Raw genomic sequence first — 14,701 nt, 5'->3', positions numbered from 1 at the left:
CCAACACCATTTCTTTTACCATTTAATTAACCATTTCTCATGTTCAGCACTCTGAAAAACGTTGCAGAGATGTGTTTTGGAGAGTGTATGTAAGAATTTTGATGTTAAAAATGAGTTTGTCAAGTAAGAAAACTGAAAATATGATCCCATACATTGGTTTCAATTAGCGATGATATATATATATATATACACACAAAATAGAGGCAAATCCGGCCCAAGTAGATGAGCATTCACCTCCACTTCCATCGCAACACTCGCAAACAACTCCAAGACTGGCCAAAATGTTGGAGTATCCTGTAAATCACATAACCAAAACCATAACTCAACTGAAACAATCAACCGAAAACTGAAGAAACAAACTGGATGACTTACTTTGTTGTTCAGGCAAGATTGAAAGCGGCCTAGCTGCTGAAACCAGGGGATTCTGGGATGAAGAAACCCAGATTACAACCATGAAAAGGAGCACAACACCCTGATATTTCTCCATTTTTGTAAGAGGATGGGCTAAAAGAAGTGGGTGAAATATAAGCAAAAAAGGCAACCCAATAATGGGGATTAATTAATTAGGTAGGCTGTATTTTTATCGATTGCAAGTGGGGGTTTTAATGATGGAAATATACATGGCTTCTAGAGAGGGACAAAATGGAAGACATTTTGTTGCCAGTAACACGTTTCCAACTTGTCTACGTTTCTAAGGGACAAGTTTGGTGGAAATTTCTCACAAACTGTGGGCCATCGGGGTAACCTAATTTACAATTATAGAAATATGCGGTTAGAAATGTTTTTTAATATTTTTACTAAAATGTTATTTAAAAAATTATTTTTTATCAGAAATATTAATATTGTGTGTTATCTAAAATAATTCTACTAAAAATTAGATAGCAAAATTAATATTTCTAATAAAAAAATAATATTTTAAATAATATTTTATTAAAAATATTAAAAAATATTAATATTTTCGATAATGTTTTGTCTTAAACGTATATTAATTTATCTTACAATAAAACTATCCGACAGGGGTCCAACACCTTGACCTACTTGCAAGAACTGACAAGACAAGAAATACATTGGATGCTTTGTTTTAGAGGGGGAGTGAAGGGTATTTTATCGAACGAGTTAATCATAAGTTAAGTAATATTTGATTTGATTTAAATATTAATTTAATTTGATTTAAAATTTGTTTGATTCATGCTCGATTCAATTTGATATTTGATAAAAGAATTTACTCGTCCGTGCTTATTAAAAATCTTCTTATTTGTTAATCTCGTCAAAATTTTTTATCTTATTTTTTTAAAATATATGTAAAATCTAATAATAGAGTTTAATTTAAACATAAGTTAATAAATAAAACAAAACAGTGTGAAACAATTCCAAAATTTAAACTCAATAAAATCCACAAACATATTAAACTAACATATTACAACTAAAATAATAATCTACAAATAACCAAACTAACATATTACAACCATTCTTAAAAAAAGTGTAACAATATATAATCAATTTTAAAAATAAGACAAATAATATAACAAAAATTAACAAGTTACTCAAATTGAGTTAAACCTTAATCGACTTAACTCGTTAAGATTTTAAATCGTACTCAAATTAAAATCGAACCTGAATCCAACCGTATACATCCTATAATTGAAAAATCATCACCACTTCCATTAAAAATCATTAAAAACCTATAATTATTCTTTTCCACCGCATGCATCCTCTCACTGTTTGATCAACAATATCCCCCGAATTGAAAAATCATCACCGCTTCCATTAAAAATTCATCTCCTCTTATTTTTTTTTGGTTTTCTAATTAATTTCCATTTCCAAAGAAAATTCCAACAATATGAGGGCTAATAACAAGGGCACCATAGGTAAATCATCTACTTAATAGAGGCATCGATTGAAAATTTGACATATGTAGCATAATCGAGTTCGGCATGACCCTCCATGAGACCAGAAATGGTGTTGAACTGTTTCCGAACCTCATCAACCATCTTTAAAGTTGTACTTCCCACACTCTTCATGGTCATGGAAGAGAACTAATAGGTGGGCATGACAACGATAATTAATCCAATAAAAAAAACATTTGGGGTGAAGACATGAACAATAAAGATTAGTTGCAGGACACAGAAAGGCACCAAATAGAGGCAATGACAGCAATGCTGCTGATCCAATGGCAAACCCCTTTGCAATAGCAGGAGTGGTGCTTCCAGTAGCCTCAGTTCTCTCACCAATGTGATATCTCGTTCCAGCCATCTCGTCAATGGCACTGCTGTTGTCATCGTTGTTTAAGGTTCTTGGCTTGAAAAGTTAGGTGTAGTCTCATTTGTTGTACATTGCAGGGAAGCTCATAGAGTAATAGAACATTGTCTTTGTTAATGAAGTATTTTTAAACTATGGTTTAATATCTTTTTAAATATAATTTAAAAGTGGATGGACTGTATCAATAAATTGGATTAATTGTTAAGGTTCTTTATCAGAATATACCATTTCTTTCGAACCTATATAATGCCTCCGTTGTACGCCTCTGTTTCCGGGGTGGGTGTGCTAGACTTTTGAAAGACCAAGATAAGTTTCAAAACACAATAAATGAAATCGATCTGCTGAATATAAGTAAGGCTCCTTTCCTAATCATTAAATCAAATGAACACTTAGCATTAAATATTTCGGTTGACTCATCACAGTTGGAATTACATTTTCAGTTAACGCTTGTTTACTGAACAATTTCTACCTTTATCAGTAATCAGGAGATTCCTCATTTGAACAGAAATTAAAACAAAGATAAAGATATCAATAACTCATTATTTCAGGGAATAAAGATTTCAACAAGTTTTACTATATAGACAGGATTGTAAATGATTTGGAAACAAAAGGATTGGGCACGAAAAGCACCAGCACTTCTATATACCCTCTTCCCCATCCATCTAAATAAAATCTGAACCACCTCCAAAATGCTCCAGATCAGGATGAATACCACTCCCCGGTCTCCGCGGAGGATTTCTGCGAGAAAAGAAGTCGATAACGATTGAAGTGTTGTATAAGTTTAAATCATATAATCATGTTGATATCCACCCCAATGGATCCCAACACTGATTGGGAATTTACATGTACCTTGTGAATCGAGATGGCTCGAATCCAGGAACACCAGGTGGACCATATGGATCGAATCGCGCACCAGGAGGAATACCCCTGTTTCCATCAAAGAAATAAAATCACTAGTACAAAGTAAGCAATACACACACAGATATATACATGGAAAGAGAGAACTCACGGTTGTGCTCCGGGGAAACCATGCTCTCCACCAACTCCACCAAACCAGCGAGGATCGTTGGGTCCTGTTTCCAAATTATAATATATAATTAAGTCACCAAAGGATTATAACATCCAAAATTGCCAAATGGATAAAACAGGTGTTACAAACCTAGAAGCATGCTACCATCACCACCAAAACCACCCCTGACATCCATTTAAGAAATAAAATCACACTCAAGTCAGAAAATAAAATCAACCAGTTAAAAAGTGGCGATCACTGAAAAACTGATTCAGAACAGTAGTACCTGGTAGGATACATTCCGGCACCTGGCCCTGGTACCAGATCACTACCACCAATAGGATTAACAGGTGGAATAACAACCCTGTAAAGGAAGTTTTATAATTTTGATGATCATACGAGCTAGTTAGGAAGTTAATGGAAAGGTTTCATTAAAGAACTGAAAGAAACACAAAACTCAGTCTCAAACTGATTTTTTCCCATTTATTCTTTCTTTTCCTTGGATACAATTTTAACATGCTCAGAAGTCTATAACAAAGTTAAGGTTTCTTATACTATTGTACCAGAGCAATCACTGATTTGCTGTTCCAGCCTAATATGCAAATAAGTTATTCTCTAATCCGCCAAAATGAAGGGAAAAAATCCTTACTAGTAAGCCTTGCCTAAATTAGGAAATCTTACTATCTGAACATACTCAAAAACTAAACCACAAGTCGATCAACTGATAACATGCGTTATCTGACCATGGTCATGGAAGTTTAACCTCACTATAAAGTTTTTTTCTAAATAAATAACGCAAAGGAGTTATGATTGTTGCATCAATCACAAATTTACCGAAAGTTTAATGGTTGTAAAGTTATCAATGAAGCATACAAATGATATAAACAAGCATTGACAAACTCGATTAAATCAAAATCGCAAAGGAGAAAAAAAGGAGATACCCTGAAGGATGGATTTGAGGGCCTCTTGGTTCATTAATTGTAACATCAGGACGATTGTGCCTCGATCCTTCACCTCTTACTGAACTACAATACACAAAAAAAAAGTGGATAAACAAGAGAAAATTATTCCCATTGATTATATCATTTGTAGAGAATTTCAGAAGCTTTCAATCATCCCTAAAGCATAGAAAAACAACCATTTGTAGAGAATTTCAGAAGCTAAAACTACAGCTAAGAATTGCTTGACATCGATAAAGGTGAAGACTAAATTTGCTTAATTACCTTGGAGTGTCAACTGTTGAGCAGTTCAACTTGGAAATTACTTCTTTTTCCAAACCATTCACTAACTTCTCTAAATTCTTGTACAAGGCAGAGTAATTTCCACTTGTGTTCTCCCCAACATAGTCATCAATACTGCAATAGTCAAAGAAACCTCAAATTACATTAATTTAAGCCAAAAAAAATTAAACAAAAAAAGAGAGCAAAAGAGAAGATAATTACTCGATTTCAAGATGAAGGGGTTGAGAACTGTCCTCAGCCAAAGTCTCGACAAGCAATTTCCTATTCATAACCAGACATTTGACCAAAATTTTCTTCCACCCTTTCTCGGGATTGGTATAAACAAACGCGTAATGGTCTTCGAATTCGTTCCAGTTATCGGTTCCTACCTCGTCTAAAAACCAACAATGTTTCTTAAGGAGGTGAAAGAGTAATAGTACCAATCAAGTCAGAAAGAGAAGAAAAGCGAATACCAGTAGAGGTAGAAGAGAAAACGTTGTCGCCCAAAGCAGCAGGCCCAGTGGCGGTGAGGACGAAACCAGCGGAAAGAAAAGTCGCGTGAACGGCGAACGCAACCTTGTCTTGGTCGTTCCTAAACGAAGGTCTTGCCGCTCTGATGATGGCGATCACCGTTCTCTCGTTTGACATCTTCGAGATCTTTGAAGGATTAGCTTTTACCACTGATTGAAAACTTAATGAAAGCAAGAAAAACGAAGGGTTTCGAGATTTCGTGATGGGCGAGCAAAGAGCTTTTAAGTCGAAGTTTATAGCTTTACAGCCGCTAGAAGAATCAAGATAGAGATTTTCCAACTTCAATTTCGATGGGCTACTGTTTATGTTTTGTGAAGCCCATCACGAAACTTTGGGCCTTTTGTCCTTTTTCAGTTTGAAACTTTTTTTTGACAAACGAACACGAACAACTTTGTTCGTTTAAATTCGATTCAATTACACTCCTAACATTGGGCGATCTTGGTTTGATATTAGAAAACTGCAGATTCAATAACATACGACACTAATGTTATGCACTTGCAAATCGTTTTCCATTTGTAATTTTCTTTACAGTTTTTTGAACAGAAGTTAAGCATTCACAACAAGACCATGTAATTTTCATATACACACAATTCAATTACTGGTTTCATCATTATTACTTTGACGAGTCTCTGATTCGTGTCTTCCGGTGGTTTTTATATAGCAAAAAACCGCCACCAAGAAAGTTGTGGCAAGGCCTCCAAGGATCACGCCACCCCCTGCTACAGATTTGTCCACCGAACGATGAGGCTTTTTCAGGTCAATAGCTTCTCCTTCAACACTCACGTTTTCACCATTGTTTGGTCCGGTAATGGCAGCCGTCCGATCCCCCGAGCGGGGTGCTGGGGATGGACTTGAAGCTGGTGCATTGCCAATGGTCTTCACTATCTGGTGCATTCCAAGTTTCCTTAATGCTGCAGGATGTTGGAGATCAGCTGAATCAGATGTTTGAGCATTAGCCATAGCCACAAAAGCATTAACCAGAACCAAAAAAAAGAAGAAACGAAGCCATTTTTTAAATCAAACTCGATGATGGGATTGTTAAAGATGTATATGTATATTTATATATATACACACAGAAGAAACTGCCATGAAATCATCCCTACAAGCAAAGCTGGATTCCAAGCGTAGTTTATTCCAATTTCTTAATCTTTTAATGAAGTTGTCCATGGAGTGCCGCGGGATACGCGTGTGCATGCATTAGAATATTATGAATACAACTAAGAAATCGATCAAGGGAACAAGATCTTCGATAATTGTATTTGTAAAGTTTGTTAATCTGTGTGATTACATTAATCATACCGACAATTAGGGTGTATGATTAAGTGCAAATTAATATACATGGATCTAAAACCCATAAAGGAAAAGCTGCAAAAAAGAACAACGCAATGGCAGCAAATCTTGTGTCTTGGAAGAAAATTGCTACTTTGTCCGAAAATGTTCTTCAAAGGCAGAGCACAACATGTTTTAACACAATTCATGAATTGTCCTGAAGATGTCTTTGATTTGATTGAAGGGGAGCATTGAAGAGTTGCCATTTTCTTTCTTGATTTGTTGTGCATTGCGCTTTGGATGGTTTTATTGTACCTTGTATGTTATAAAGTGTGATTCTTTTTTGGTAATCATGTATCTCATGTTAGGAATATGTATAATGTGTTGGAGTTTAAAAGGTAAAAAACTCTGAAATTTGAGGGTATTTACTGGGGTTAACGTTACCACAGGAAGTTTTTGGCAAGGACAGGTTGAATGCAATGATATGGGAGGGGAATCATTTAAAAAATAAAATAGTACAATTCATTTGACCCTTGGATCTTGTAACCTAAACTTGCGGAGGTATGCTCCAAAAATTTGAGACATTAGGTGTTCGAAAATGAAACAACTGTGGTTGGAACCATCAAAAGATTCAGAGCAGAGAATTAATTATTTTGGGCATTAGGTTGCCAGCTAATTGAGACATTAGGCATTCAAGAAGAGGAGACTGAAAAAAAGATGAACTGCACGAGCCAGGAATCGAACCCGGGTCTGTACCGTTGCAGGGAACTATTCTACCACTAGACCACTGGTGCCTATGTTTGAACATGGCAATCAACAAAATTATTTTCTAATTTAAATATCATGATAATCCAAGACACCAAAACCACAAACGCCATCTCTACGAGATTTTTCCTATTTCTTCCCTATTCTCTCTTCAAAGCCATAAAAACCAGTCGGTTTTCTCCTTTTTGTTTGATCCAAAATTCAAAGTCCTGAACCCTGAAAATGCCACTCTCAATGTCTTATCCATATCAAACCCTTTCGTTCTCAAAGTCCCTTCTTTCCCCAACTCCCCTTTTCCTTCACACTAAGCTCTCCATCCTATCCCTCCACAACTCAACCACACCACCCAATACCATAATCCGCATGGGGGGTGGCCCCAGGACTTACCCAGGTGGAGTCTCCAAATGGCAGTGGAAACGCATGCAAGCCAAGAAATCCAAGCAACTCCTCAAGGCTCGACTCGCCCGTGAACGCCACATCTACGAGATGCGCAAGAGGGCCGAGCTCAAAGCCGCCGTATCCGAACTCGAACGCCCTTGGGAAGTCGTTGAAAAAGCACCCAACTTGTTCTCCGTTTCCGCCGATGAGCAAGTTAAAGTCTTGGCCGACAGGTTCCAGAAGCCTGGCGGTTTCGATATGTGGAGTGACAGAGATGGGCCTCAGCTGTTTGATGCTGTTGATGAGTTGCCTTCTGCCAGATTCTTCCCTAAAGGGGTTGTTCATAGTGTTAAGCCGTATTTGGGGAGTAGAGGGAGTCGTGAAAATACTAAGCTTTTGAGTGGAAACAAAGGAGATGAGACTGAGAATGGAGATGGTAGAGTTGCAGAGAGCAATGGGAAAAAGAACGGTGTTAAATGGCGAAGGAAAGGATTTAGGAGAAGGTTTGGTGCTGCTGGGGAGGCTAATTCTGATGGGAAGATAAGTAACTCCAAGTCTGAAGTTATTGATAAAAGAAGGACCTTGAAGTCTGGGATTCATGGTAAAAAGAGTGATTTCAAGTCTGATGTTCATGATATGAGCTTGCAAAGAGATGGGAGTTATGGGATTAATAGGAAAAACTGATTTGCACTGAAGATTCTCAAGGAGGGAAGGTTAAAAAGCCTATGCTTTATTGGTAATGTTCTTCTCCAAATTGGCTCAGTCTTTTTCCCTGGATGAAATGTTTTTTGAATGTATTTGTAGAACACTAGAGCTTGTATATGAAATTTAACGAGTATAATTAGCTATTCGCTTAAAATTTCTTGACATCTTTCTTTTGTATGCTTAATCTGATGGATTTGGCAACTGTTTTGCCAGGCTGGTCCTTAGTTCAAGCTGCTAAAACTTTGGTAGGATGCTTAGTTTAAACTTGAGTTTTAAACATTTCCACTCTATATTATTCCCAACCCAAATGTTATTTTTGTTGGGGGCTTGTTTCAGTAACAATTCTTTGTCAATGTTATCAGACAATGGATGAAGTAAAGGGATAAGAAACAATGAGCTAATTCTCTGAGATATAGAAACTATGCAATTTGTTCTAATCAAGCCTTTGAGTTATCTGCAAATTGCTTTCATCTTTAGGCTCTGAATTAAAGCTCATCTAATTGCATGATGCACTTAACTGGAACTGATACAGTGCAATCATCTATAGGTTCAAATAATGTGTTGGGTTTCATGTGACAACATCTTAAATTTCCAACCAAAGTTTTAACTCTTACTTTTTTTTAATTGACCGTGGAGTTATAGGTAAGTCTCTGTTTCAAATGAAACTTTAAGGTTTCAAATTTAAACAAGACAGATTCTTCAAGACATAAGTGACTAAGAGATGTACTTGTCCTTTACACAATTATTTCTATGATGTATTTTTAGTTATTATATTATGGAGAGATGAGCCACAGCTGCAGATTTATTGCAAATCACTTGCTCTTCATATCATAGGTTAATTGACACAGAGGCCATCACTTACTCTTCATGTCTTAGGGTAATCGACAGAAAAGCTACCACTTGGTGATTTATGTAGTATAATTGAGAACTTTAGACATTCTGATTCTGCACCATTGTCAAGTCTATCAGAAACTTTGTTGATTTATACCATAATGGTGGTATTATGGGCTGGGAAGGTATAGTTTGGAATGAGCATGTGATGCATGTTGAGTGGATATGACCTCTAAGGTTTTTTTATTGGCCCTGAAAAAGTTTGAAAATGGTTGATGACTTGGCTCTTGATTTATTGATGATTAAAGCTTTGTGTTTCTCCATCTGGTCTGAATACGAGTTATCGAGATTTTCTCGAAATTTGAGTTGTGGGTTACGTATCCTACAATTCATTAAGGTTTCGCCACATAAGTAGTTGATCATATTGAAAGATCTGACGTATATTTTTCACTTAGGTGTTTGTGGTATCTTGCCTGCATAAATCCCATAAGACCTCATTCCTAGTTGATTAAGATAACTGTGTTTCTTTAGGTTCACTGAAAGTGGAAGAGTGGTTGCAACATGTTCTATGAGACAAAAGCAATAGAAAGAAAAGAAAACTAGAATTTCTCATAGGATTTTCTTCTGTTACCATGTCGCTTTCCCATAGTAACACTTATAACATTACACCTCTAATCTATCAGAAAAATACTGTGCATGTAGATGCTAAATCTGAAAAGATAAGGCCCACTGATCATCAAATTGGCACCAACAAATTTCAGTAAAAGGAAGGTTTGATTCTCAGGAACAAGTTGTCAATTGTTAGGAGCAGCCCTTTATTCCTCAATGTAAATTGTAGACAGATCTATCCCACCAATGTCTTCTTCATGCATAGCTTTCACCTTCGTACTTTCAACCAATAAAAAACCAGTCATTGTCCTTGGCAGCTGGTAGGTTTTATTCCATTTCATCATCTTCCCCGTCGGAACCTTTTAAGTCAAGGCAATCATTTTAGAAAGCACTATGCTTCCTTAATAGCGTGTGCGCACACTTCACTCGTCAACTCGATCAGTCTTGACTTTCACTTTGCTAGAGCTGCCCAAGGATTCGATTTTTCTACGTACAAATTTATGTGGCTTGTCAATACTTGTGGTCGGACCCCTCAAGCACCAAGAGTTTATGTGGGTTGTCTATACTATCATCATAGCTTGTATTATTTAAGTCAACAATTCCCTTGTTTCACATTGTCGAATGGCATGGTTAGAATAGAGGGTTTACCACCCTTTTCCTTGACCAGTTTAGTACCGCCATTAGGGTTGTAAATGAGTTGAGTTGAGTTCAAGTAATGTTAAGTTTGACTTGAAAGTTTGCATGCTTAAAATTGTCAAGCTCGACTCAAACTCGAAATAAAAAATTGAAGCTCGAGATTATTTGAAAGCTCGCAAGATTAAAATTTTCAAGCTCGACTTGAAATCAAAAATTGAAACTTGTTTCGGTCTCGAAAAAACTTGAATTCAAAATATGCTCAGACTTAGCTTGATTGAAGTCCAAACTCGAAATTCGGATTTACCTTAAGTACATAAAAGCTTTATATTGTATTTTTTTATAAAAATAACATGTAAATGTTATTAATACTTTAATTTAAAAAATTCAAAAATTAAAACATTATTTTTCCAGTTGCTAGCGATTCGTGTGTTTATCGAACTTTGACAAACTCAAATAACTCGTGATCTGTCTCATCTCATGTAATATATAATTGTAGCTGCCATGCTCTTATAACTCCCATTGTTCCATACATAGTGGAATTCATCAGGGATGTCTAAGGTGCGACAGCCTTAATATACGGCTAAGGAAAGACGCTACCGGAAATGTTAATATTTTTTAACATTTCCAGTAAAGCGTTACCTAAAATATTATTTTTTTTACTGTAAATGTTAATATAGGACTCTACCTAAAACATTATTTTTTCTACCGAAAATGTTAATATTGGGCGCTACTGATAGGGAAGCGGTGGCGGGTTAATGAACGTTGCTCTTGTTGAAGAATCAAACTTAGAAAGTTCTAGACTCGATGAAGAACAAAGGGGATGAATAGGGGAAGGTGGTGACAGTAATTAGGGTCTTTTAGAGTTTCTTTTAAGTGCTGGAAACAAGGTAAGAAACATGATTAGAACAAGATAAACAAAAGATAAAGAAATTGAAAATAAAGTATTATGACCAAGAAATCAAAAGATCTCCCTTATGAAGGTGAACGATAAAGATGATGATGGTGAGGATGAATTTGTGGAAAATAGATGGATAAGTGTCCTATCGAGCCCTCCTAGTCACAATGAAAAGGCAAACACGATAATATGGCTCTAACCAACCCTCCTAGTCGCGATGAAAAGGAAAATTGGAGTGTGAAAATTAATCTCACTCACAAGAACTTGAAAGAACTCCAGGAGAAAAAGCTTCGAAGGCACAAGACAATCAACACTTGCAAAAATGAACTCTCGTTGTATTATTAATCAAAGAAATCTTTTTTACAAAGTTGAATGAAGCCTATTTTATATAGGGGCCGAGTTCTAAAGGTCCTAAATAACTAATGAATAAAATAATAACAAATTAAATATGTCTTAACTCTAATTCCTAATAAAATAATAATAACTAAAATTAATGTTTTAACTCAATATTAATTCCTAATAAAATAATAAATCTAATCCTAAAAGATAATGCATCATCATATATTAAATTATATTACAAATAATCAATAAAAATATTGAAAATTCGTAATATTTACAAAATCCCGTATAGGATTTTCTGCATGCACCGTCTTCAGTAAAATGGTTATATCTTGAGTTCCCGATATCAGATTGATGCAATTCAAGAACCTTTGGAAAGATAAGAGACAGAAGGTTGTATCTCCAGAATACATGTTGACCAAATAAGATCAGGATCCCATTCAAAAAGTCATCGTAAGTCTGTTATTGTTATGGTCTTCTTTCCCAATGCTTGGACGAGTGGATCATTTGGAAGAGTTATTACTTATTCCTTTGATGTGAGCCTTGTGATGCATGTATCATCATCCCTTTCTTCAAAAAGATTCGACCTCGAATCTGAAACATTAAAGGGAGCAACATTAGAATCATTTAATGATTCATTCACATTATGATATGCTTTTAATCTTCGTGACTTTGTTCTTCTAATAGGTTCGAGTAGAAACATTAGTATAAAGAAGCATGTATTATCATTATGGACTTTGGTGCATGTATTATTCCCCCACTCCTCAAAAGGATTCGTCATCGAATCTGAAAATCCAAGAGAAAGAGAATTAGATGTGTTGAAAGGAAAATATGTGAAACATTTACCAGAATCAATGTGATGTCTTTATGCATTTTAGTTGAGGTTTCTTCTTTGTAGGAACTGATTTCTTGTAGTCTTGAAATCATCTTTTGCATACAAGTCTTGTAATATGATATTTAGGTTAAAATTCAACATGGTGCCGACCACTTTTGGCTTTCTGTATGATTGCTTCAAATAATTTCTCCATGGTTTCATTCGTGTGTGGCGAGAATGAGTGTTTAAAAACCATGTCAACTGGTTTGTTAAATTAATCCCTTAAGTCTCCTAAGTGTGGTTCATGAATTAAGAATTATCGGGAGGAGATTTGTGGACTGTAGAACCTGTTTAGTTGGCAAGGAAACCTTCGTGGTAGTGCATCGTCTATTGTGTTTTGCTTACCTCAGTCTTTAGACTCTCGTAAATCGCGACTCTTCATTGATATGACATAGTGATTAGGGCTTTCAGGTGGTAACCTGTCAGGAGGGTCACCTAGCACTATTCGACAACTCTTGGCGATGGAAGATGGTGTGGGCCAATCTCGTGTTGCTTTTACTTTTTCATCATTTATATGGATTCCCTGTGCATGAACTATAAAGCCTGTGAAGTTGTTCAAATCCTGTTTCGTCATTAAGATGACATCACAACTAAGACTTTCCTAAATGTAGTCTTTTTGTACCAAATATATCTTTTTAGTTTCTTCGAGATTGTATGTTTGATGAGGTATGATGGAACCTTGAATTAGATTGGTTTGATATTGTTTTGCTCTTTCTAGTGGTAATCCGTCAGGTGGATCACCTAACAATTCTCAAAAATCCTGTAACAAAGATGAAAACACACTAGGCAAATCATTGTTAACGTTAGATATCGAAACAATTGATTTCATAAAGCGAACAAGGATACAAGGCTGTTTGTAAAGAAGGTTATCTCTCAATTCTTTTGTGCTCACACATAGATTTTGAGTCACTCTTTTCTTCTCACAATTAGGTTCACTCACCTCCCATAGGTCATTATTCTTTTGGCTTTTGTAACTAGTGACCTCTTTGTTTTTGCCTCTTTCTCAACTTTTTCTTTTTTTTGCTTTCCCTACCTCCTCACAAATTCTCATTTGATCTTTAGGGGCTGGAAGTGTGTCATTCTTTGCTGGTCGTTGTTTCTCCTTATTAGGTTTGTCATCTCTAGGCTTTTTTGAGAAGATAGAGTAGAAGATGAGGAATGATTTGAAGGATTACCTTGGTAAGAGGATAAAGTATCTTGGTAATGTTCTCTGAATCGTAATCTTACTTGGATTTGTGCTTCAATTTTTATTGTCTTCTTTAGTGTTTTTTCAAGGTTTTAGTACTCATGGAGGTCAAGAAGATTAGTGATGTTTAAGTTCAAGCCGATGACAAATCTTGACACGGTGACCTCTTATTTTTCGGTTGTGTTAGCCCTATTGAGTAAGTACTGCATCTCCTTGTAGTAGTCTTCAACTGAACTTCTACCTTGTCAAAGTCTGTGTAGTCGTAGTTTAACTTATCTTGTATAATGTATCGGTAGGAATCACTTCCTCATGGTTTGTTTGAGGTCAGTCTAAGAAGTGATTGCTTGAATTTGGAAGTTCTCGATCTTTTTCCTTGTTTGCATCCACTAAGTTCGAGCATATCCTTCGAATTGCATGGTGATGAGGAGAACTTGTTTAGCTTGGGGGCAGTCATGGTATGCGAACATGAGATCAACTTTTCCTTCCCAATAGATGTACCTATCCGGATCGTTGTCTCCTTGAAAGACGAGATCGTGAACTTTGGTTTTGCAAAGAGTTCGGGTGCTTGGAAACGTGGTTGTTCTCGCATGGGTACCAAAAGTTCAGCATTGTTTGGTCGTGGATTCTGGTTTGGTAGATCCTGTTGTGGTTCTTATCGTTCTTTCACGGTATTGTTAAGTTCATCAAATCTTTCAATTTGAGTCGTGAGTCGGGAAAGTGCGACTAAGATAGCCGTAAGTGTCTTGTTGTTATTGTCTCTCATTCTGAAATCGTAACACTTAAAAGAAAATTTAAAGTAAAATAAAAATAAAAGAAAGAAAATTTAACAAAATAAGAAACCTCAAAAGTCACTCCAAGAAAGTAACACATCAAGAGGCAAGTAAGCCGATCTTGTACTCTTTAAAACTCACTTTACCAAGTAGTCTTCCACAGTTCGTATCGGAGTTTGATTACTAGCAAAGGCAATAAGAAAACCTAAAAGCTCTAAGAGGCCAAAGAAGGGTTAAATTCCAAGAGAACGAGAATGCAAAGAAGGAATAAGTATGCAAACTCTTTAGTCCTACTAACACAAGAAAGATAATGTGTTATATAATGCAAAAGAACAATAAAAAGGAAAAACAAAAGAACCTAAAGCACTAAGAGTCAAAGAAAAAAAAGAACCAAACCAGAAACTAGAAAACGCTGGGTCAACTTG

General features: G+C 36.0%; 3 protein-coding genes across 3 annotated transcripts; 1 reads left to right on the top strand and 2 right to left on the bottom strand.

Moving 5' to 3' along the window:
- Positions 1 to 1,877: 1,877 nt before the first annotated feature.
- On the bottom strand, positions 1,878 to 2,253 carry LOC120180949 (pyrophosphate-energized vacuolar membrane proton pump-like). Its single transcript, XM_039186218.1, has 2 exons — positions 2,119 to 2,253; positions 1,878 to 2,036 (listed from the first exon to the last, which is right to left on the bottom strand). Exons 1-2 carry the CDS (start codon positions 2,251 to 2,253, stop codon positions 1,878 to 1,880), a joined length of 294 nt encoding a protein of 97 aa, XP_039042149.1.
- A 526-nt stretch (positions 2,254 to 2,779) lies between these two features.
- On the bottom strand, positions 2,780 to 5,235 carry LOC120180936 (probable proteasome inhibitor). The gene is made up of 9 exons (XM_039186206.1): positions 4,962 to 5,235; positions 4,711 to 4,882; positions 4,492 to 4,623; positions 4,210 to 4,293; positions 3,555 to 3,632; positions 3,419 to 3,453; positions 3,269 to 3,332; positions 3,109 to 3,186; positions 2,780 to 2,997 (listed from the first exon to the last, which is right to left on the bottom strand). Exons 1-9 carry the CDS (start codon positions 5,134 to 5,136, stop codon positions 2,922 to 2,924), a joined length of 894 nt encoding a protein of 297 aa, XP_039042137.1. The 5' UTR covers positions 5,137 to 5,235; the 3' UTR covers positions 2,780 to 2,921.
- Positions 5,236 to 7,165: 1,930 nt separating this feature from the next.
- On the top strand, positions 7,166 to 8,196 carry LOC120180937. The gene has a single exon (XM_039186207.1). The coding sequence runs from the start codon at positions 7,276 to 7,278 to the stop codon at positions 8,113 to 8,115; it is 840 nt and encodes a 279-aa protein (XP_039042138.1). The 5' UTR covers positions 7,166 to 7,275; the 3' UTR covers positions 8,116 to 8,196.
- Positions 8,197 to 14,701: the final 6,505 nt, after the last annotated feature.

This window comes from Hibiscus syriacus, unplaced genomic scaffold (assembly GCF_006381635.1).
Source record: "Hibiscus syriacus cultivar Baekdansim isolate YM2019G1 unplaced genomic scaffold, ASM638163v2 tig00112503_pilon, whole genome shotgun sequence".
NCBI lineage: Eukaryota > Viridiplantae > Streptophyta > Magnoliopsida > Malvales > Malvaceae > Hibiscus > Hibiscus syriacus.
The sequence above is the reverse complement of the archived record's forward strand: the minus strand, read 5'-3'. Positions and strand labels throughout refer to the sequence as shown.

What these genes read in the sequence shown, in the direction of transcription:
- LOC120180949 (XM_039186218.1), bottom strand. Translation starts at nt 2,253, where the DNA reads ATGGCTGGAACGAGATATCACATTGGTGAGAGAACTGAGGCTACTGGA. An exon ending in TTGGTGCCTTTCTGTGTCCT is followed by an intron (nt 2,037 to 2,118) that starts GCAACTAATCTT and finishes CCCACCTATTAG; the next exon opens with TTCTCTTCCATGACCATGAA.
- LOC120180936 (XM_039186206.1), bottom strand. Translation starts at nt 5,136, where the DNA reads ATGTCAAACGAGAGAACGGTGATCGCCATCATCAGAGCGGCAAGACCT. An exon ending in CCCCTTCATCTTGAAATCGA is followed by an intron (nt 4,624 to 4,710) that starts GTAATTATCTTC and finishes TGACTATTGCAG; the next exon opens with TATTGATGACTATGTTGGGG. An exon ending in TCAACAGTTGACACTCCAAG is followed by an intron (nt 4,294 to 4,491) that starts GTAATTAAGCAA and finishes TGTGTATTGTAG; the next exon opens with TTCAGTAAGAGGTGAAGGAT.
- LOC120180937 (XM_039186207.1), top strand. Translation starts at nt 7,276, where the DNA reads ATGCCACTCTCAATGTCTTATCCATATCAAACCCTTTCGTTCTCAAAG.